At 36.1% G+C, this 24524-nt stretch overlaps 1 protein-coding gene across 6 annotated transcripts in view; it reads left to right on the top strand.

Annotated features, from left to right (window-relative positions):
* Nucleotides 1–24524, top strand: part of NOL4 (nucleolar protein 4) — a 450254-nt gene that overhangs the window by 279139 nt on the left and 146591 nt on the right. For all 6 annotated transcript variants that reach the window (XM_043978614.1, XM_043978615.1, XM_043978617.1 and 3 more), the window contains one exon: nt 8498–8781. In XM_043978614.1, the coding sequence (XP_043834549.1) occupies nt 8498–8781 (284 nt within the window). The remainder of the gene's footprint in view (nt 1–8497; nt 8782–24524) is intronic.

The raw sequence follows: 24524 nt of genomic DNA, 5'->3' as shown, positions 1-24524 counted from the left end.
TAAAATCCTAAAAGATGATGCTATTAAAGTACTGCCAGCAAATTTGGAAAACTCAATAGTGGGCACTGAATTGTAAAATATCAGTTTATCTCCCAATCTTAAAAATAAAGGGCAATACCAAAGAATGTAAATACCAAATTACCAAAAAAAAGTACTCATTTCACATGCAAGCAGGGTTATTTTTAATATGTGAACCTAGAATTACCTGAAGAACAGGCTGGTTTTTGAAGAGACAGAGGAACTAGAGACCAAATTGACCACATTCACTGGATTATGGAGAAAGCAAAGGAGTTACAGGAAAAAAAAATCTACTTCTGCTTCATTGACTACAATAAAGCCATTGTGTTATTCATGACAAAATGTGGCAAGTCCTCAAAGAGATGGGAGTAATAGATCATTTTATTTATCTCCTGATGAACCTGTATGTGGGCCAAGAAGCAAAAGAACCAAACACGTAACAACTAATTTCTTTAAGATTAGGAAAGAAGTATAACAAGCGACAATCTATGATAATAAACTGATGGCAGAAAATGAAGAGGAATTAAGAAGCCTCTTGATGAGGATGAAAGAGGAGAGTGTGAAAGCTGGCTTGAAGCTTAAAATCAAAACAACCAAGATCATGACAACTGGTCACATCACTCCCTGGCAAATAGGAGAAGAAATGGAAGTAGTGTTAGATTTTATATTCTTGGATTCAAAGATTACTGCACACTATGGCTGCAGCCATGAAATTAAAAAAAAAAAATTTGCTCCTTGGAAGAAAAGCTATAACAAACCTGGACAGCATACTTGAAAAGCAAAGATACAACTTTGCCAACTGAAGTCCATATAGTCAAAGTGATGACTTTCTGTGTAGCAATGTATGGCTGTGAGAATTGGACTATAAGGAAAGTTGAGCACTATAAAATCAATGCTTTAAAATTATGGTGCTAGAGAAGACTTTTGAGAGTCCTTTGGACAGCAAGCAGATCAAATCAGTCAATTCTTAAAGAAATTAATTCAGATTATTCTCTGAAGGGTCAAATACTGAAACAAGCTTAAAAACATTAGCCACATAATTACAAGAAAATACTCATTGGAAAAGGCCTTGATGTTGGGAAAGATTGAAGGCAAAAGGAAAAGGGAACACCAGAGGATGAGATGGATAGATAGTGTCGTGGAAGCAATAAACATGAGCTTAGACTTCAGGAGATAGTAGAAGATAAAAGGGCCTGATGTGCCACTATATCCATAAGGCCATGAAGAGTCAGACAGGATTGAACAACAAGAAAAAAAAATCATATATTTTGTCAGTTATCATAAAATGTAAATACTACCAGTACTATAAGATGAGGATCTACAATGGTTTTTTAAATGTTTTTTAATGTTAAAAAAGGCTACTTGTACTCTACAAGTTGGAATTCACTGGGAATGAATGCATTAGAAAATTTAAGAAGAGATCAGTGGAAGTTGTTATCAAATGTATTTATTTTGAAGAGGTGGAACTTAGTTTGCTTCAAAGGATGTGAAAATAGCAAGAAAGAAGGGAACTTTTCAGGTGGGGAGCAAAAGTACATAGGTGATGGGGCAGCTAGGTGGTGCAGTGGATAGAGCACCGACCCTGGATTCAGGAGGACCTGAGTTCAAATCCAGCCTCAGACACTTAACACTTACTAGCCGTGTGACCCTGGGCAAGTCATTTAACCCCAATTGCCTCACCAAAAAAAAAAAAAAAAGTACATAGGTGATAATAATGCAGGTATTGAGTGCCATGGACAAGTAAGTAATGGTCCTGCTTGTTTCATGTTTCATGTTAAATAGTACTAAAATATACAGTTGGATGGGTCCAGTGGGACAATCTTTCAAAGGTATTTTGTCATCTTTTTAAAATGCCAGGAGTGAGGGAAGGAAGAAACAAAGCATCAAAGAGTTAGACTTGGGTTGCATACCTTTCCTAAGTAGTTTTTAAAAGTTTTTATGGTATTATGTTTGTATGTTATTCTTTACAAAACTGGTGGGGCCTTATTAAAGGGTATAGTTATTTCTGTAAATGAAGTTTAAAAGCTTATTTTAATTTCAGATAAGGGAATAATTTCTTTCCTAGGGGGATATCTGTGAAGTTGAGATACCAACAAAATGGTATACATTTTAGAAACTGATAATAAAGTTGGCTTGGGTGATGTAAGATACTCTAGACTGTTAAGGCTAAATTTTCAATTTCTAATCTTGATTTTATGCAGGAATCTTTTTTAAAGTCTCTTATTCTGTGGGCACATCACCTTACCTAAGGCCGTGCTGCAAATATGATGACTGTGCATGTATAAAGTTGATTTCAGTGGTGTGTGCGTGTGTGTGTGTGTGTGTGTGTGTGTGTGTGTGTGTGTGTGTGTGTGTGGTGTTTGGAGGAATTGCAGAAAACAGGAATATTTTAGAATTAATTGTTGATTATGGACCGGAAGTTATGTATTTGCACATGAAATACTGATATGGATATTCAAACAGATTGGTGAATGTCTTAACTACTTTTAAGGTCTGCACCAATTTATTGGGGTAAGGGAAAAAAGAAGGAAAAGGAAAAATGGGGAAATGTGTCATCCAGTGCAGTAGAGATTGCTCAATTATACAATTGACTCCATTTCAGCAAACATTGAGAGTCTTTGCCAAGCTGTTAAATCCTCCCTGTGGACCTGAAGGACAAAACCATCTAAACCAAATACTCATTTCCCCGTTTCCCCAACTGCCCTCCTGATGTCACCAGGTTCCACACCCTTCCCTGTCATCACATTCCACACCCTCCCTGTTGCTAAGGGCCCTGGACATTCTTATTTTTCAAAGCTCCAGGTGCTGTTTTCCCCTGGCATACAAATAGAGAGTCCTCAGGTTTACATGCTGTTTATGATCCCTGGACTGAAAACTTGAAAGAGTTTCTCACTCAGGTTCTGTAAACTCTAATGCCAGATCCACAAATATAAACATTTGAACTTCTGTGTACAGTCCTACAATCCAGTCCCCACATATGAGCCTCCACACATGATGGAAGGAAAAATGTTGGGTAAGGAAGCAGATTTCAGCTTTAACAATTGAAAATGCCAATAGGTTAATTCTGCTAAGCAAGAATAGATGGTCTATGATGTTTAAATTGTGAAAAATACTTTGACTGATGCCTTTAAATAACAAAATATAGCCACTAACTCGGTTATACAAAGCCAGCCAATATAATGTGTAATTTATTCACAGTTTATTATCTTCTGACTGATAAATATATGTATATGTTTATATATATATATACATATATATATATATACATGAGTGTGTTTTTACACCTAGACTTATATATTATATATGTATGTATGTATTCTTATATTGGGCTTAATTACTGAAGATATTGAATGTATTTTAAATTTCATTCTTAAGATGGTGACATCTTGTTATGGGAATGGCTCTTTTGTATAAATTATAAATCGTGTAATTATATATGTAGTTAGCAGTGATTAAAACATTCATTTATTCCTCACAAAAATATACTATTTACCCAAGAATGAAATATGCTAAGCTGTTGAATTTTGTTACCTTGGTAACATCTGGAAAGAACCACCAGCTCTAAAAATATTTTCTCCTTTATTATTTATATTTTATGGCAAAATTATAATCACAGCACTTTTGTTCAAGAATATTCTGACAGATGATAATTTTGATCTTCCATTAAAATGGTATACATGTTTACTACGTAGGCATGGTGATTATAGATTTAAGAAACATATATGCTCAATGTATGACTGTAGTCAGTTAGAATTATATTTTATGTTATTGTAGATTGCTTTAAAATTTAATACATCTTAAAGGGTATTTACACAATTAAGCAGGGAGATAATATTCTCTTTATAATTAACACATTGTATAGCTCTCTGAAAACATCAAATATGAAAATGTAAAATCAAATAAATATGGCAAGACTGATTTTACATGTATATGTATGTTTTCTTTTATTTTACTTCATTGAAAAAAATCACTATATTTCTTAGCAGGGGCTGCTTTCATTTACTTTAATGCAAGAAATTTGACTTAAGAATATCAGCTATAGTGGCCTAGATAGTTTCTATATAAATTAATTAATTTTACATTTTCAAAACTGCAGATAATGCTTTATGTAAACTATGTTTGGAACTTATAAAATGTCTAGTTTTAGAAGGTATGATTCAGTCTAACTTTGGCAAGATTTGCCCAGTTTTCTAGACTATTCCTTGTCATATACAATAATTTTAAATATACTTGAGGACAGTAAAATCTGCAATAGAATTATGCTATGAATGATCAAGTCTTTTGATTGTTTTATAAAACTAGTTCCTTGGTATATAATTGGAATAACTATATCTGAATTCTTTAGTTAAAGAACTTATAAGTCTAAAGTACTTTTTATAAGGTACTTTACATTTCATAAATTGAGAGTTAGAAGCTGGTTTTAGAAACAATCTAATCCCAGCCCTTCTTGTAAGTGAGAAAACTTATGATATAGCAGAAAAAGCATGGGATTTGGGATCAGATATGTTTGAATACTGGCTCTATTTCTTTCAATTTATGTGAACTTCTCAAGGCCTCGGTTTCATTAACTAAAAATGAAAGTACTGTACTATAAATGATCTCAGTGTCCCTCCTAGCTCTAAATTATATGACCTTACATTAAGGAAAAGGTTTTCAAACCTTTTGGTCTCAGTTTAGCCCTTACCTTCTTAAATATTATTGAGGACCTCAAAGAGATTTGGTTTAGGAGTTCTATTTTTTTTTTAAATTTACTAGATTAGAAATTAAAACTTATCATTTAAAATTTTATTTATTAACTCATTAAAAATAACAAGAATAAATCCACTATACTTTATCATTAATTTTTTTGAAAAACATCCATATTTTCCAAAATAAAATAAATTTATTGAGAAGAGGGACATTATTTTTGCAAATTTCTTTAATATTTTGGCTTAATAGAAGACAGCTAAATCTTGAAATCTGCTTCTGCATTCAGTCTGTTGTGATATATTATTTCAGATGAAGAGAACCAACCTCAAGAGTAGAGTGTTTTAAAAGCCAAATAATGTTTTAGTATCATTAAGAAAATAATTTTGACCACACAGACACCCAGAAAGGGTCTTGGGGACCCTCGGGATTTTTCATACCACACTTCTGAGAACTTCTGAACTAAGGTGTAAGTGAATTGAATGATTTACCCAAGGTCACAAGTAAATAGCACAGGCAAGTATCAAAACCTAGGTTCTCTGACTCCAAAGTCAGTACTCTTTTCACTCACCATGCTTTGTCTCTAATTTAATTGGCTGGAAAAATGACATTTCATTTAGCTCAATAAAAGCAATGCCTACTAGTTGAGTATATATGCAAAGTTCACATCTTCAGGCAAACATTTCCATATAATTCCTTTTTTTTGGTCACGTTCCTAAGATTCTAATTTTTTTGTTTGTTTGCTTTGGCTTTTTTTTTTTGAAAGTCTGCAAAAAACCACCTATTTTGGTAAATTAAAAAAATTTTAATCACTGGATTAAAATAAACTATGGATGTCCTTGCTTAGCATGACCCCTTGGGCTCAGGAGCAGATTTTTATGGTATGAGCATAGACAAAGTCAATGAATTAAGAAGATTGAATTGGATTGTTCACTCACTATCAGTATGTTTAGAGATGATAGTTAATTTTTAAAGCTTCATTTTTAATGTTTCATCACAATGTGAAATGTTTTTATTTGCCTAGTCCTTTTTGTTCTATTCCTGAAAAACCTTTGCTTGTCCCAGCTTTCCTGACCAGTTATAATTTTCTCTCTTATGTTTCATATTTAAATTTCCAAACAGGTTGCCTGTTCAAACTGTGCCACTTATTTTTTGTTTAATCCCCATGGTAATCTAACTGTTGCCCATACAATGTCACTAAATTCCCTTCACATAATTTTCCATCTTGCTCTACCTAGCCAAACTCAATCTATGTTACATTCGACATAGTTCATTATTGCATCTTTACACAATCTCCTCCCTTGGCCAATCTCATGGTTTTTCTTTCTACACAACATTTTCTCTGCCCTTTTCACTGACTTCTTTCTTCTGAACTTTTATTAGCATCTTTATATTTAACCCTTGAGCTACTGCTCTTTTTATTCCACAGTTCTTCCCCCCTCAAATAGCTTATGTACTCTCATGACTGGGCTAATATATAAATGACAATAAAATCTTTTTCTCTAGCTCTTGATTTCTCATTTGTCTATGGTCTGCACATGGATGCCCTACTGTCATCTGAAATATGAAAATTGGAAACTTGATTTCATTGTCTTTTCTACATCCCTGTGGGTAGCATCACTATCCTGAAAGGTTTATTATGATTGTTTTCATTGTTTTCAGCAGCAGCATCATCATTCGATTGCTCAATGTTCATTGTCACAAAGTCCTGATGATTCTTGTGCCATGATGTCCTTAACATTTCTATAGTCATTACCCTAAATTTATAGAAATATTTACAAAGTGTTAAAAAATTGAGGGTTAGTATGGGAAGGAGGGCATTAGAAGTTGGGAAACTGGGAAAGCTTCATGCAGAAGCTAATACATGAGCTGCACCTTCAAGGAAGTGAGGATCTCCAGGAGGCAGAAATAAGGGGGAAGTGCATTCTAATCTTGTGAGATAGACATTACAAAGACATGAGGATTGAAGATAAAGTGTTAGATGTAAGAAAGAGAAAGAAGACCATTTTGGCTGGATAACAGATTGTTGGAGGGGGAGTAATATCCAATGAGGCTAGAAATATAGTTTGGGGTCATGGTTATGTAGAACTTTAAAAGCTAAATAGAGTTTATCTTTTATCCTAAAGGGAATAAAAAATTGCTGGAATAGATGGAGTAGGACAGTCACATGGTCAGAACTGTACTTAAGGAAAATTATTTTGGCAGCAGTGAGTAGGATGGACTAGGTGGGGAGAGACTTGAGTCAGAAAAAACAAAAAGGAAATTGTTGCAATAATCTAGGTAAGAGATGATGAAATACTTAAATAAAATGGTAGCTGTGTAAGTGCAGAGAATGAGTCAGATGTAAGAGATGTTGTGAAAGTAGAAATGGTAATATTTGGCAACTAAATGGATATGTGGAGTGAGGGAAAGTGAGGAGTCTAGAATAATGTAGAAATTACAAACCTGTGATGACTTCCATTGAAATATGTAAGTTTGGAAGAAGGTTGGGCTTAGGTAAAAAATAATGTGTTCTGTTTTGGACACATTGAGTTTGAGATGTTTCTGAGGTATCCAGTTTAAAATGGACAAAAGGCAACTGGTGATGTGCGACTAAAGCTCAAGGAAGATACTTGAGCTGGATGTATATAGATCTTTAAGTCATCTGCACCCAAATCATAGTTAAAATTATTGGAGTTAATGAGGTTATTGAGAGAATATGTGTAGAAGAAGAGAAGAGTAAATCTTTGTGAGCTCTTCATAGGAAAATGGAATCGGTAAATTGAAAGGAACCTTAAAGACTATATAGTACAATATCTTCCTCTTAAACATGAGAAAAAGTGAAACTCAGTGAAATTAAGGGACTTAGCCAAAGTCGCAGAATTAGTGACAAAGTCTAATTCAATCCTTTTGCCATTACCAAAGTTTGCTACTCTTCTGTTATCTACCACACTTTTTCTGATATTTTGTTAGTTATCAACATAATAACTTTTCTAATCAAGCCACTCTCTCTTGTTATCTCCTGTACATGCCTTGTTAATTTTCATCTTCTGGCCTTTGTGAATTATTTTTCACACTTGTCATGCCCCTACCTCTTCACCATTCAACGTACATTACTGCTTGAATCAAGACTCACATTCTCCAAGAAGTGTCATGTCTTTCTATCCTCTGTACTACTGTCCATGTTGCATCTGTTCAGGGATCCCTCCCCTAACCAACTCTGAACCCATCTTGTCTTATAAAATCTTTAAAGTTCAGTTAGAGACCACCACCTTTATGAATAATTTCTAGATTTCCCCAAGTCTAAGTGGTTTCTCTGATGTAGTAGGCAACCAGTTGGAGCAATGGATAGAGTAACAGATCTAGAGGCAGAACATCTGGGTTCAAATCCAGCATCAGATACTTACTGGCTGTATGACCAAGTCACTTGATCTTTATCTGCCTCAGTTTCTTTATCTGTAAATGGATAATTATAGCACTTATATTCTAGTGTGATTATGAGGATAAAATGAGATATTTGTTTAAAAAACAACACTTTGCAAAGCATAAACTGCCACATAAATGCATGCTATTATTGCTTTTATAAGTTATTTGAGGATAAGAACTATGTCACTCAACAGTGTAGTCCAACATAGGGCATGGCATAAAGCAGGTATTCCGTGAATGTTGGTTACATTGAGTTGCATTATTAAATTAGATAATAGTTCTGACATTAGAATAATAAGTTACAGTATAATATTATTATTTTAATAATGTATTAATTTAGTTTTGTTCAGAGAGACTAATGGCAGCACCATCATTTATTTTTCAATAGATGATTCAGCTGCAGAGAGCCTTAATGGCAATGAGACTGTGGGGCCTAGTTCCATTGCTTCAGGGGGAGTACACTGCAGGGAGATGGGAGACACAAACAGCAATGGCAAAACAAATTTGGAGCAAGAAGAGCAACCTCTGAGCCTGAGTGACAGTCCCCTCTCTGCCCAGCTGACCTCAGAATACAGAATAGAAGACCACAGCAGCCATGCAAAAAACAAATACAAGAATCTGCTAATTTCTGACCTCAAGATGGAACGAGAGGCGAGAGAAAATGGAAGCAAGGTAAAATGATTTCATAATTATCAGAGAATATGTGTAATACATTTAAGCAATTTATAAATTAAAATGGAAAGTAATGTGCAACCAAAAAGTGGGCAGAATTATTGCTCAGGTAAAACTTTTCAGGTAGCCGTTGGAGTTTGCTGATTTTTTTCATTAGTAGAACCCTTTATAACATATGGGAATTAATGGGGTTGGAAGTGCAGAATCGATATACTCTTGCCGATTTTCAGTTTTGTATACATACACATACAGACATATGTGTGTATAGATGTATATACAAATATATATAGGTGTGTGTGTGTGTGTGTGTGTGTGTGTACACACACATATGTATATTTCTTAAAAGTTCACCGTTTGGTTTCTCCTAAATTATTTGTGTAAATAAAATTTAGAAACAAGAAGTTCCAGAGAACTATATTCAGTAATTTCCATTATGGGGGGAAAAAAGAGAGAGAGAGAGAGAAATGACTCTGTTGTACATGAAGATGAAGGTTGCAGGTTAGAACAGATCAACTAGCCTGATGAAAATCATTTTTCAAGGTTAAGTATTGGGAAGAAGGTGGAAAAGTTCTTTTTATGTATATTTTTCATTACCTTACTTATGTATTAATTACAAGACTGACTTTTTTGAATTTTCCAAATGCTTAACAACTATAACAAGAATTGAAATTTGGCAGTGATTTTGTACATCACACTCTACTAATTTAACTTAACACTCATGCTCTAATTTGCAACAGGATTAAATTTTCTTGATGAATGTGAGTTTTTAGTAGTGAGACTTTTGTTTCTCAGCTTGAAATAGATCTTTACATGTCTGACTAAATGTCTTACACTGGATTTACTTGAAGCTCTACCAATGCATCCTGAATTCTTAGTTAAAAATTGTCTCTTCACTTGCCTTGGGGCATTTGCTTAGTCCTTTTTCAGCCATTCACCCAGATTGCATCAGACACACAGGCTCTTTTGCCTGGGGTACATATCTATTAGTTACTTTGGTAAATACTCAAATTTTCTTTTTGGAAGAAGTCTTAAGGTAGAGACACATCAAACTGTTTAAATTCTCTAACATCTCTAACATGATTGAAACATAGCATTGTCTTTGGTTATACTTTGACAATTTAACTGATTTAAGATTGAATCATTGAAATGAAAATGTATTTCTCTACTTTGAATTAATGAAGAAAAACAAATACACATATACATGTATATATGTGTTTGTGTATATATCCACATATATACATATTATATATTATACACACATATATTTATGTGTATACATGTGTATAACACAGACCACCTTGGCCCCCACTGCTTAAAGACAAAGTATGTTATATTTTTACTTCTTTCCAGGGTTCTCTTGTATCCCAAGGGGATTTTGTGGGGAGTTTTCTAGGCTTTCTGCAAATGGCTCCTTCCTCCACTAATATTGTTCCTTCAGTTGTAAGGAGTGGTACTTTGCACCCCAGTTCCATTAGCCCCTATAGTCAGATTAACTTTTACAAAATAATATTTACTTCAAAAGGTATAATCATAAATATATAAACTTACTTGCCCAATATGTTGGAAGAATAATCCTCCCTCTCACCTTTGGACCATTTTGGTCTCTGGAGAGAGGAAGGGAATTAGGTTCATAGGTTAGCCTGGTTCTTATGAAGCACAGTCCCAGTTCCAAACCTAAAGCCTACTTTGGGTTGAAGTCCCAGTCACTCTGGCCTCTCAGGGCTTTATATTGGGCTGAATGGCTGTACTATCCTGCCTTCATTCCTGGCTCCAAAGAAGTCATGTCTCAAGGAACCCTCCAAATGCCTCCAAATGGTGCCATAGGACAATTCCTGGAGCAGCAAAACCCACAAAAAGATGGGTAAGATCATTTTCCATCCAAAGATGCATTAGAAGGTCAGCAGGAAGAATCTGTGTTACAAGAGTAAGAGTGAAGCACAGCTATGCCATGCAGAACGAGCCCCAGGCAGGCTACCCCAGAGGAGTCTTGCTTCTGAAAGTCAGCCCACAGATGCTGAGGGGGTCAAGCAGTTGGCCAGGGGGGAGATTAAAGGGGTCTCTACTGGCACTGAAGCAAGACTCTGTTTTTTTTGCTAGAGCTAGGATCCAGGTTGCAGTGTTTTCCCAGGTGGGGGAGGGGCACAGGCACACTAGAGCTTGAAGACACAGTGGAAGAAGATTCTCTTCTGGGTCAGAGGGCAAGCAGGCCTGTGGTTGCTTGCAGACCAGAGTACAAGTCAGGGGAGTGCAGAACTTGCATCTCCTTAAATCATACCACCTGGGAGCCCCTGACGCTTGGGAAAGTGCATCCTGGAAGCAGTGCCCCACTTTAAGAAGGAGTTAAAAGTCAATATAGAGGATGGCAAAATGAGCAGACAGAAAAAGATGCTGATCCTAGAAAGTTTCTTTGGTGACAAGGAAGATGACAATACATTCTCAGAGGAAGATAGCAAAGTCAAAGCTCCTACATCCAAAGCTTCCAAGAAAAATATGAATTGGTCTCAGGCCATGGAGCACTCAAAAAGGAATTTGAAAATAAGGTAAGAGAGGTAGAGGAAGAATGGAAAGAGAAATGAGAGTGATGCAAGGGGAAAAAGTCAACAGCTTGAAAAGCCAAATTGGGCAAATGGAAAATGAGATACATCATCTTCCAAGAAATTGTCAAGTAAAATTGCCCTGATATTCTAGAACAAGAAGGTAAAATAGAAATTGAAAGAAGTCATGTCTTGAATCCATGACTCTGGGTATCACCTCTAGTACCTGAAACTGAGGAGCTCAAATAACACAAAACAGAATAAATGCCCCAGGCCCATTTCTTGGAGCCAGGGTCAAAAAAGAAAGAGCAGGAGAAGCAAGTTCTTTCCCTCCCATCATTTGAGTTTATGGGGCCCATGTAATCTTCATCCTCTGAACATAGTATATGAGAGTGGGCAAAAATGAGCAGCAGAGTGGTCAAAAGGAGAGGGACAACTGACTCCAATAAACCAGTTTTAAAGACACAGGTGGCCTATCAAAGGAGGCTACCCTCACCCACCCTCATACGAGGAGATGCAGAGGCCTCCATGTTAGGCTAGCTGAACATTCTTCAAAGGTCCCTCAAGCACACCTCCATGTTACACAAATTGGGTATGCCCAGATAAGCCTGGGTTACATATATACATCTACATACTCATGTGTTTATATACATGTAATATATGCATTTATAAATGTATGAATGTATATGTTGTTGTTCAGTCATGTCTGAGTCTTCTTTCTTGGTAAAGATACTGGAATAGTTTACCATTTCCTTCTCCAGTTCATTTTACAGATGAGGAAACTGAGGCAACCAGGGTTAAGTGACTTGCCCAGGGTCACATAGGTAGTAAGTGTTGGAGCCCATGTTTGAAATCACAAAGATAGGTCTTCCTTATTCCAGAGCCAGTACCTGGAGTAGGCAGCTGCCCCTACACTACCTAACTACCCTGTATGTGTGTATGTATACATATATACATATATTACACACATATCTATGCATATATAAGGATAAGAACTAGACTTATTATTTCATTTGAATAAAGAACTTCTAGATAAAGAAATTCCCTTTAACAATTCAGGTTGACATAGCCTGTGTAACTTATTGTCTTAGTTACCTAAAGCATGGAGAAGCTAAGAAATTGATTTGTATAGGCAGCACCTCATAGACAAAATGTGTCAGAGGCAGGAACTGAATGAAAGTTCTCCATCTACTACCCCACATACTCTCTCTGTCTCTGTGTCCCTCCCTCCTTTCTCTCTCTCTCTCTCTCTCTCTCTCTCTCTCTCTTTCTCTCTCTCTCTCTCCCTCCCTCCCTCCCTCCTGATCTCTCTCTCTCTCTCTCTCTCTTTCTCTCTCTCTCTCTCTCTCTCTCTCTCTCTCTCTCTCTCTCTCTCTCTCTCTCTCTCTCTCCTTCCCTCCCTCCCTCCTGATCTCTCTCTCCCTCGCTCTCTTTCTATATCTCTGTCTCTCTCCCTTTCTCTGGTTGTGGTCTTTTCCCTACTTTGTCCTTTTTATTTTATTCCTTTTTTTCCAGTCCAATAATGGAAGAAAAAGAGGGGGGAGGGAGGGAAGAAGAGAAGGAAGGATAGAGGAAAGTTGGTTAATTGTAAAGTTTAAATTCACATGGGTAGAAAATTGGAATGAACAAACAGAACTTTTGTACAATATCTGAATTTCACTCTCAGAGCTGGGGATATAGAAAATTATGGCTTTTTGTATCCCAAAGATATCAATAAAAATAATATTTTCACACCTCTTCTTGATAACTTTGGAAAACGACTGGGACTTAGTTCATTTTTATCTGCTTCAATTTGACACAGAGGTGGAAAACTTACTTATCTAATGCTTATGGCTCTCTATCTTTGTAACTCTCTGGCTGGATTGTTGTGATGTGCTCTGGAATTGGAGCTGCCCTTATATTCCCCAAGCTCTCCACTTGATCTGATATATACAGGTATGATTTTCTTTCATATAAATGAGGCCTACATGGCGTATCTCTTTTCCAAATCAAAAATTGAGTTGGGTTTCTGTTTACTTTGATATGAAATTTTGATAATTTAATCATAATCTGTGCCCCTCTTTATGGTATAAATCTTCAGGGCCACAAGGAACTCCTCTTTCCCTATATTCCATTCTTTTTCCACAGTAGAAGATTCCTGCCATCTTTTCCCATATGTAGTAGATGGCATAGAGTGTATATATGTTTATGTGTGTGTGTATCCATTCATTCATTCTTTCATTTACACAGAAAACATGTATTAAGAATATAATTAACTATATAGACATAGCACTATACCCAGTAAGAAAACAAATTTGTGATGGTTTGATGCAGACCCACAGATGATGGAATTCAAAGAAGTTATAGATGGTATAGATGGTATAGGATTGGTAAGGAATAGCTTCATCAAAGCATTCTTTAGTTTGAGCTTTGAATGAAATTTAGGATTTAGGCTTTTCAGAGCAAGTGTAAATGGAAGACATTCAACATAGAAATAACAGGATGAGGAAGGTCAGGAGATGGGAAGAAGTATCATATATTAGGAGAAATGTGACAGTGCTATGGTTGCAGGAAGAAATCAATTTTAAGCTCTGGCAAGATGAAGTTAGGAAAAATAATATAAAACCAGTTTATAGGAAGCCCAGGATTCCAGAAGTTTGGATAAGGTTCTGATGGACAATAAGGGGCCCTGGTAAATTTTTTATAGCAGTCAGTAAGGTAAAGAAAATCTTGTTTCGGAAGACGAGTCTTGGCAGCAGTGTTGCAAGCTAGACAATAGCAGGGTACTAGCCAGAGAGCTAATGAAACAGTTGAAGTGTAAGGTGATGAAGTAGGGGCTGAGAGATTGGAAAAGTCATGGCAAAGGAAGACTTGGAAGAACTGAAAATTGATTGATTGGAATTGGGAAATTGGATTTAGAGAGGTGTCAAAGTCAAATATAAATCCAAGGTCATGAGCCTGAGGGATGGTGATAATAATGGTTGTGCTCATTGTTGGTCCCAGAGAAAATTTTGGAGATAGATTTGTCTTTCAGACTTTTTAAAAATTTGAACTTGTCCCCTGCCTAGAGTGTTTCAAGGATCCTTACAAATAAGAATCTGGCCTGGATTTGCCCCAAGGCTAAAAGATAATCCCTGCTGTGGTCCTGGACCATGGAACCACACTAATGGTTAACCAGTGTTCATCTGTTTACAATTCTTAGAAATGTCTTCCAGGATAATACTATCAACTTTATTTAGTGAAAATACCCCCACCTTTTTTCCCATATGTTTGTCCCCCATGCTTTGCTTGAAATATTCTACACTGATCATTTTCTTAGCTGACAAAACACACACCTCAGACACCTGGGATATGTATTGGTTATGGGACCCTGGACAAAGCAACCATCTCAGAAAATAAACTCCAGAGGAAGGGGCAACCTACATTGTTAAAGAAAATTTCCTCACTTGGGAATTCCTTATACCAGTGAAATCACAGGTCCAACCACTAGTCTTTAGTGTTTGCTTTCAATAAAATTGAGTTTATTTTCATTTTAGAATCATATACAAAAAATGCTAAGTGTACTATAAAATCCCATAAAACAATGCAAATAGTAGTGTCTTGCTACATTTACATCACCTGTCAGAATTGTAGGTATCATAGATTTAAAGATGGTCTTTTAGGTCATTTTACAGTTTTGGAAAATGAGGTGCAAACGGTCAAGTGATTATCCCAGGGATATTTAATAGTAAATTCAGTATCAAGATTTTAATTTAGTTCTTCTCACTTTTAAATCCAACACTCTTTCCACTGAATCCCCAAGTCTCCCAATGGTGAAATGTAACCATGAAGGCAATGGGTATCCCTTCCATACCTCCAACTTTCAAACCACTTTACATGGAATATGTGAGATTCCTTAATCAAGGGTGGGGCAAAGCTGTGGGATTGTTGCCAACCCTTCCTAAGTGAATTCGAGCAAGATTCTGTAGTCTGTCATTCCTACCTTCTTTGACTCCCAGTCTGTCCCCAGAAACCCCTTCACCCATCAGGGTAAGGGAAGACCAGGTTAAGAGGGGCCTGTGAAGATACTATTATAGGGAAACTGAAAAGTACACTGCTCTGCCTGCACCACAAAGTCCTGCCCCTTCCTTTCTGTGACCACATCCCCACCAAGAATGGGAGGAGCAAACAGGCAAACAGAACCATCCTCATGGAAATCCTGTCCCCAACCCAATATCACCCCCAAGACCATAGAAGTGAAGTAGTCCTCTTAGTTTCATCCTTGCTAACTTTAGTTTGAATTTTCCTTTCATTGAACGGAAAGTGTTCATGCTGGAGTTGTCCTTCAAAACATCTGATAATTTTGGACAAATTTATATTGGTAGCATGTCCATGGTTTTTTGAAAACCTTAATCTAAGAAGGCTCAGCCTATAACAAAATCATCCTAGCCTTTAAATCCGTTTATTTCTGTTTCCCTCTATCTAGCCTCCTATGTAGACTGGGAGAGAATGAAGAGACAGGCTTTGGTTTTCTTTGGCTTAATATTGACCTACCTCCTAATATTTTTAAGAACTAACAAAAAAGATATTAAAGAACTTTGGAAAATGCAAAATACTCAAAAGTGCTTTAAAAGGAATTAGCTGAATGGGTTATAGCATTTATATTTACTTATTCTTTATTAGTATGAGAAGGTACCCATTAATCTAGGTAATAGACACAATATCCTCAATTTAAAGAATGAATGTGTTGTATGAGAAGTGTCTAATATAATTTTTTTTGCTTATTGATAGATGCCACATTTATAAAAGACAAGTAGAAATATTAGAAAGAGTTCAGAGGAGAGCAATAACAAATAAAGGTTTTAAAAAAAAAGAATAATGGGGGCAGCTAGGTGGCACAGTGGATGGAGCACCGGCCCTGGAGTCAGGAGGACCTGAGTTCAAATCTGGCCTCATACACTTGACACTTACTAGCTGTATGACCCTGGACAAGTCACTTAACCTCAATTGCCTTACCAAAATAAAATAAAATAAAATAAAATAAAGAATAATGAGGAAAGGTAAAACTAAAGGAAGGCATAACTATCTACAAATATATTATAAAATATCTGGGGAAATTTTTCTCAATTGTCTACAAGAAGAGAATGAAAAATAATAATCAATAGCTATTGCTTTGAAAATGTAGCTTTCATGTGAAGAATAAAACCTCATAACTCTAAGAAGAGGCTGTGTTTAAAAACAAAGCACCCTTGATTTTATTTCTAAATGCTTTCTATTTTTATCCTAGTATTAATGACCTAGAACCATTATTTGCTTAACTTTGTAAAGCATCCACTTGCAAAATTATTTTCCAGTACTTCAGATAGCCATAATTATGACAGTGTGGTTACTCCCTCCACTAATAGCAATTCAACTCCTATGGAACTTAGTGGAATGTCTTTGAGATTTTAGATATGACTAAAGAACAAAACAAAACAAAACAAAACATTACCCTCCCACCAAGCTGGTCATGAGCATTCCTGAATTTAGCTAAGCTGGTCCTCACTTTTCAAATGCATAGTCTGTCAATGGATGCATATTTTTAATCATGGGCTCTTCATATGTTTCTCTGTGTGTTTTTCTGTGTGAGATGGCCTTCTATGGACACAGTCTGGTGAGGCCTATAGTCCCCTTCTCAGAATAATTTTTGAATGAATAAAATAAAGAGGATTAGAAAGGAAATCAATGATATTGAAATACATAATTATTTTTTCTATCCAAATTCACAGACCCTTTGAAATCTATGCACAGAACCCTAGAGATCTATGCAATACAGTTTAAGGACTCTTCCTATCTCAATCTTTTCATTAGATGTTTGACTTGTCAAAGGCATTTTCTTTTGAAAATTAAGATCCAGATTAACAAATGTAAGCAGCAACATTAGTGTCATTATGCTTGGTGATAGTCTCCAAAAATATTAAGCATATGCCCAAATCAGAAAAACAAGAACATGAGCTCTCATTATATCTATTTATTTATAAATTATATGTACATATATATATATGCACACATAAATTATATGCTGATTATATATATATATACATATATAATAAAACCTACACAAAAATAGATTTTAAAAAGATGAGGTAAGGATGAAATAGCATTTGATCCTATAGTGAATAGGAAGCCATTCGAGTTTTTTGTATAGGAGAATAACATGGTCAAAATGTACTTTAGGAAAATTACTTTGAGACTTTGTGGAGTATAGTTTAGAGTCGGGGTATGCATCACAGAATTCTAAGAGGAGGCTATTATAATAATCCAGTTGAGATATGTCTGAACTAGAATGTTGGCTCTAGTGGAGATGAGAGATGTGAGAGATATTATAGCCATAGAAATGAGATTTGGCAACTAATTTAATGAGTAGGCAAAATGTGAGGAGCTGATGATGACAACAAGGTTGTGAACCTAGGTAAATGGAAAGATGGCAGTTCCCTAGAAAATCATAGGGAAGGTTAAAGAACCAATGTAGTAGAGGGGAGAGATACTTCAATGGGATATGTGATAAACATCAAAACCCATGCATGTTTATCGTGTGCAACTCACTCTGTCTCACCCAGAATGAAAAGGGAAAAGGTTGGTAATTGCCCACTGTCCCTTCAAAGGGACAGCTTAGGTGTACATGAGATGATCTGGGGAGGGGAAATGGGGGAGTTATGCTATGGGTGGGAGATTTTCTCAATCACATCTGCACAACTCCTATGGTTGTCTGGTAGTGTTAAGGTATAATTGGTCTGGCCTGAAACATGACTCAGAAGGGGAGAACTTAGTAGCTTACACTTTGTAAAAAGGGGAACAGAGAGGTAGTAGAGGGAGAAAGAAATATTGGGAGTTTAGAATAGGTTATTATATGTGGGAAATAAAACCCCAGGATTATTATGGAGTTATTGTGAGGAGGGAACATGATGCTACCCTATGAGCCAAAGCTTCACTTTGGAGAGGATCAAGCTATTAAAATTTCACCAGAGAATAGAAAGAGCTATTCTCACATTGAAAGTACCTTCAATGAGGTTTTTCAGTGAGTCATTAGTTAATTCTACTTAGTTGATAATAACATTTTTCTAAGTGGCTAAAAGAAAGTCCCCTTATAACTCAGATGTGGAATATATTGAAGGCCCAGTGTCAAAATGGTAATATATTAAATAGACCTGGAATTGTGCTCTTTTAGGAACTCAATCTTTGTTTTCATTCTGATGAATTATAATTCAGAACTCTTCCTAGTTAGGAAGGAGTAGAGGCCCAGATCTTTTAACATCACTGTGATACAGAGACTGGGTACCCTAAGAACCACAAGGATAACCCTTGACTGAGTATGAAAAACTTATTTTTAAATTGATGGAGGTTTTTTTAATTTATCACCACCACTTCCCATTGAGTCCCATACCTATAATAGAGCACAGAAGTACAATTAAGCAAAACAAATAAACATGTTTCTGACAATATTTGTCTCATTCTACACCTAAATTCCATTAGCTCTCTGCCAAGAAAAGGGAGGTGTGATCCAACATAGTCCTTTGAAAGCATGGAATTAGTCACTGCTTTCATGAGATTTCTGATATATGCCATGCTGTTTTCCTTTACATTATTGTAGTCACTGACAAAACATGGCACACATGATAAATTTGTATGCCCACTATTATGACATAAAGCAACATAAAAACAGTACAGTGGACAGCATGCTAAAGCAGGACTTGAGAAGACCTAAATTCACTTCCAGCATCAGACACTTCTCAGATATGTGATCCTGGGCAAGTCATTTAACTTCTCTCAGACTCAGTTTTGTCTTCTATATTAATTGCACCTACCTCTTAGGGTTGTTATGGAAATTACATGTGATAATGTTTGTAAAGCACTTTGAAAACCATAAAGCACATTGTAAATGCTATTATTGTTGTTACTTTGAATTCAACTATTGATATTTTTCATCCAATCTTTTGTAATGAGTACGAAAATTCTAGAAATCATTGAACAAGGAGTTGGCAAATTATCTCCAAAAAGGAGCAGTGTATATACAGGCCCAGCATTATTTCACCTAGAACAGATCATTACAGACTAACATTTGCTTTTTTTGGACAGAGTTCATAAACCAGTAGATGAGAATAGTGCTATGTAAATAGCTTATGTAAATTTTAGCAAAACTTTTTATAATGTATTACATACTGTGTGGAGAGATACAAATTAGACCAGGGGTTGATTCTTAACTTTTGTATGTTATAGCTGCCTTTGACTATGGAATAGAATGTGTGATAAAGATCACAACCCATGCACACTTTGTCCCACCCAAAGAATTCTTAAACTTCTGAAACCTTAGAACCTTTCATCATAATGTTTTTTAAATGTATAAAACAAAACACATAGGATTACAAAGGAAACTAATTATAATGGAATACACTTTTATATACATATATATTTTTCAATTCCAATTATATTTTATATATGTTTATATATACACACACACACACATACACACACATATGTATATATTTCAATCATGGTCTTTCATGAAACTTATTCACGGCCCATTTGGTGGTAATGGGGTAGTGTGGACCCCAGGTTAAGAAGCTCTATATTTATTAAATGATATTACAATGATATCAATCCAGAATTGGCTGTCTATCTAGATTCAAATAGTGGTTGTTAATAGTTCTACAAACATTAAGATGGAGAGGCATAGATAGACAGCAGTTCTCAAAAGGAGAAGGAGGATTTTATGGACTGCAGGCTCAGCATGAGATAGCTGTAAGATGTAGTAGCCAAAAAAAAAAAAAGCTAATGTCATCTTGGCTACATTAGAAAGCGTATTTGCTGTTGCTGTTGTTGTTTAGTCATGTCTGACTCCTCGTGACCCCATTTGAAGTTTTCTTGGCACAGATACTGGAGTGTTTTGCCATTTCCTTCTCCAGCTCATTTTACATATGAGGAAACTGAAGCAAACAGGATTAAGTGATTTGCCCAGGATTACACAGCTAGTAAGTGTCTGAGGCCAGATTTGAACTCAGAAAGTTGAGCCTTCCTGATTCCAGGCTCAGTGCTCTATTGCGCCCCATAGCTGCCCTTAGAAGGGCATAGCTAACAGTAATGAGGGAATGATAACTCCATGGGACACTGAGTACATAACCTGGAGTACTGTGCTCAGTTCTGGACAATATGATTTAAGAAGGATATTGATAAACTGGAGAGTGTCAGGAGAAGGGCAGCCAAGAAGGATGAAAGGACTTAACTGTCATATCAGCATCGGTTGGAGAAAGTAGGCGTGTTTAGCCTGGAAAAGAGGAGATTCATAGGAAGTTAGCTAGGTGCAAGAACTTGAAAGATGATCATATAAAGGAAAAATTGGACTTTTTCTATTTGGATCAAGAGGGCCAAACCTTGGATCAATGGATGGACTTGCAAAGGGGAAAGTTCAGGCTTGATGTTGGGGGAAAAAGAAAACACCTTAACAATTAGGATGCTCTGAAAATGTAATGGCCTTTTTTTTGGCCATTTATTCCCACTTGGTAGTTGTAGTTAGTGCACATTTATGACTGATTTTTAAACCTTTGTATTATCTTATAAACATGTTAGCATGTTTATTTATAGTCCTTATAATAATGTCTTGATCTCTTTCTTTTTAAAATTTTTGTTTGTTTTTGGAGGCATTGAGGGGTTAAGTGATTTGTCCAGGGTCACACAGCTAGGAAGTGTCTAAAGCTGGATTTGAACTCAGGTCCTCTTTACTTCAGGGATGGTACTTTATCCACTGTACCACCCACCTGCTCTTGTCTTAATTTCACTATAATATTCAATCACATTATTATATCACTATAAATGTAGCTATTCTGCCATTGTTGGACATTGACAATTACAAATAATGGTACTACAAATGAACAGATAACCTTTTTTTGTTTGTTTTACTATACCCAGAGTATATTTCTAACATTAGAATTACTGGGTCAGAGTGCATTATTGTTTTGTTTGGTTTTGGTTTTGTGGGTTTTTTGCGGGGAGGGGAGACATGGGTCAATGATGGTTAAGTGACTTGCCCAGGGTCACATAGCTAGTAAGTGTCAAGTGTCTGAGGTCAGATTTGAACACAGGTCCTCCTGAATCCAGGGCCAGTGCTTTATCTACTGCACCACCTTGCTTCCCCCTATGATTTTAAAATAAATTTTAATGAATTGTCATATTACCTGTCAAAAAGATTCTCCGGTTTTTCAATTCTACCATCAATAAATATGCCCATTTCTCTGACACTCCATCAGCTTTGAGTTTCATTGGTTTTTTTAATCTGTATCAATTTGATGTTGACCTTTCATTGTGGTCCAATAAACTAAGATAATCAATCCAAGAAAATAATCTTCTATGATCTGGTATTTAGCAATGTTTCATTTATACTAAAGCCATCAGTTAAAAGCAAACAAACAAAAATCAGTGTTTGGAAATGAAAAAATATATATGTACCCAAACTCCAGCCAGTCCTCAGGTGCCATAAAATTGTAGTATGTGCAATCAGTAACCTGGATGACATAGAAAGTATTTGACTTCTCCTGGCAATAGGAAAGTAACTAACATACCCAGAAGCAATCTAAACACATTTCAAAGTGATTGGCACTATCTAGAAACTAAATGAAATGCTCGACATGCTTGTAGATTTGGAAAGGCATAATTACTTAGCTAACAACTCATTCAAATAGTGCAGTCACAGAGTTAGTGTACACTAGGCAGTCTGATTGTTGCACATTATACTTGAAGGTAACATAAATCATTCAATGTTGACATATCTAATAGTATACAACTAAAAGTAATTATCTGTGTAGATTTTTTAAAAGCTTGAAATGTTGCACATGATATGGGTGACCTGATTATCAGTATGATTGTATTCAGCCATGAAGATATAAAAGCCTCTTCATTTCCATTATAGGCAAATATCAAATGTCTAATCTTGCCATTTCTACCTCTACAACATCTTTCACATCCATTTCCTTCTCTTTCCACACACAGCCACCACTGTAATTCAGGACTTCATTACTTAGACCATTGCATATGACCTCCTAATTGGTCTCTCTGCCTCAAGTCTCTTTCTACTACAAACCATATTTCATACAGCTGCCAAAGTAATTTTCCTTAGGCACTATGCCATTCCCTTACTTGATAAATTCCAGCAGCTCTCCATTGCCTTAAGGATAATATACAAAATCCTCCTGATTTGACTGCCCTTCACAGCCTGGCCCCAACCTATCTTTCCAGCATCATTATACATTACTCCTTTTACCCCACAATGGTCCTGCCAAATGAAATCTCTTTGTTCCTCACACACTTCACTCCAATTTCCATCTCCTTGTCTTTGCACTAGTCATTGATATTCGATCTCACTTCATTTCTGGCTTTTAGAATAATTTTCTTCCTTCAAGACATGGCTGAGGTACCATCTTCTGTGTGACAACTTTCCTCATAATCTGAACATCTCTTTCCCAGACTACATTGTATTTAACTGCCTTGTAGATATTTTGTATATAATTACATATGTACATGGTATCTCTCTCAAAAGAATGAAAGCTCCTTGAGAAAAGAGATTGGATTTTTGTGTGTTTTTATCAAGTGCTTGCACAAAGCAGGCATTTAATAAATACTTGGAAATTAATTGATTGATACCAGACCTGATATAAATTTCAGTGTATATAATCTAAGCCACTAAGATGCAAGTCAGTCTTAAACATGTAACTGCAACATATCCTTTAAAATGTAAGATCAATGCCTCTTCATTTCCTTCTTCATTTATTTCTGCTTTTGTTTCTACTTCTGTTTCTTTTCCTCTTAGAAACATCATGAAAATTGGTTAAGGTACTGTAAGACTGTTGAAAAGCAAAAACTATCTTGATTTTCAAAAACCTAGAAAAGAATATTTTTTGCATATTGTAGATAGGTGAGCTTGGCTTTGAATCTTAGCAAAATTCTAGAACATATTTTTAAAGGGCTAGTGAGCATTTAGAAAAGGAAAAAAGAAGTGACAATCACCAAGGGTCAATATGGCTTCATCAAGGATAGACCACACTAGATTGACCTCTTTTCCTTTTTGACTGAGTTATAAAGATATAGTTTACCTAGATTTCTAGCAGTTCATTTTGAAAAGTCCCTAATGCTCTTCTTGGGCATGAAATGGAAAAGTTCAGGAAAGATCACAGAATTACCTCAAAGGTAACCTAATCCATTTCGTATTGGAAACAGAACCCCCTTTATAAAGTTCTTTTTAAGTGAGGCAATAGGGGTTAAGTGACTTGCCCAGGGTCACACAGCTAGTAAGTGTTAAGTGTCGGAGGCTGGATTTGAACTCAGGTACTCCTGACTCCAGGGCCGGTGCTCTATCCACTGTGCCACCTAGTTGACCTATAAAGTTTTCAATGCTTGCTTAAACAGCTTTTGTTGAAGATGAAATGTAATGGGGAACCCACTCCTTACCAAAACAATTCATTTCACTTTTTGATACTGTAATTATCGAGACATCTTTCTCTCTATTAAGATTAAATCTACCTCTCTGCAACTTCTACTCATTATTCTCATGAAGGCTACTGAAGAAGGGGTATGGAGTGCTTAGAGTTGGTTGTTGTTTGTCCTTTGTTTTCAAAGAGGGCTGTGACATTGGGGTGAAGTCATGGCTTTGAAGGGAATTAGATTTAAATGAGGGAGGGCTATGCAAGATCACCAACCTCACTCTTTCCTCCAGAGGCATCTGGGTTCAATGGCAAGATATGCATCAGGATTACTGCAGATGGCCCCGGATGTTTAAGGCAATTGGGAATAAGTGACTTGCCCAGGGTCACACAGCTAATAAATGTCTGAGGTGAGGTTTGAACTCGGGTCCTCTTGACTCCAGGTCCAGTGCTCTATACACTGTCCCACCTAGATGACCAGATATTGAAGACACCAAGGTCATCTACTGCATCATGGGCCATCACCAGTCTTCCTGATTTCTATCTTTCCATTGGACTTTGATGACTGTAAAAGAGAGAGGCTGATCAGTGTACAATTCTGCCTCACTTGAATCCAATTTACTCTCAAGTCAGAACATTGCTCCATTATGTTGCTGGTCCTCTTCAAAAATGAAGAATGAACAACATTATCTGGGGCCATATATAACAAGCCTAAATCCTCTTTCAGTGACAACCTTTCATTCAGAACAGTTGGTTGAATGGCTGTGCTCAATTTTGGAAAGAGGCTTCTAGTGGAGAGGATCAC

Source organism: Dromiciops gliroides, chromosome 1 (genome assembly GCF_019393635.1).
Source record: "Dromiciops gliroides isolate mDroGli1 chromosome 1, mDroGli1.pri, whole genome shotgun sequence".
NCBI classification, from domain to species: Eukaryota; Metazoa; Chordata; class Mammalia; order Microbiotheria; family Microbiotheriidae; genus Dromiciops; species Dromiciops gliroides.
This window is presented reverse-complemented; position numbering and strand designations above follow the sequence as displayed.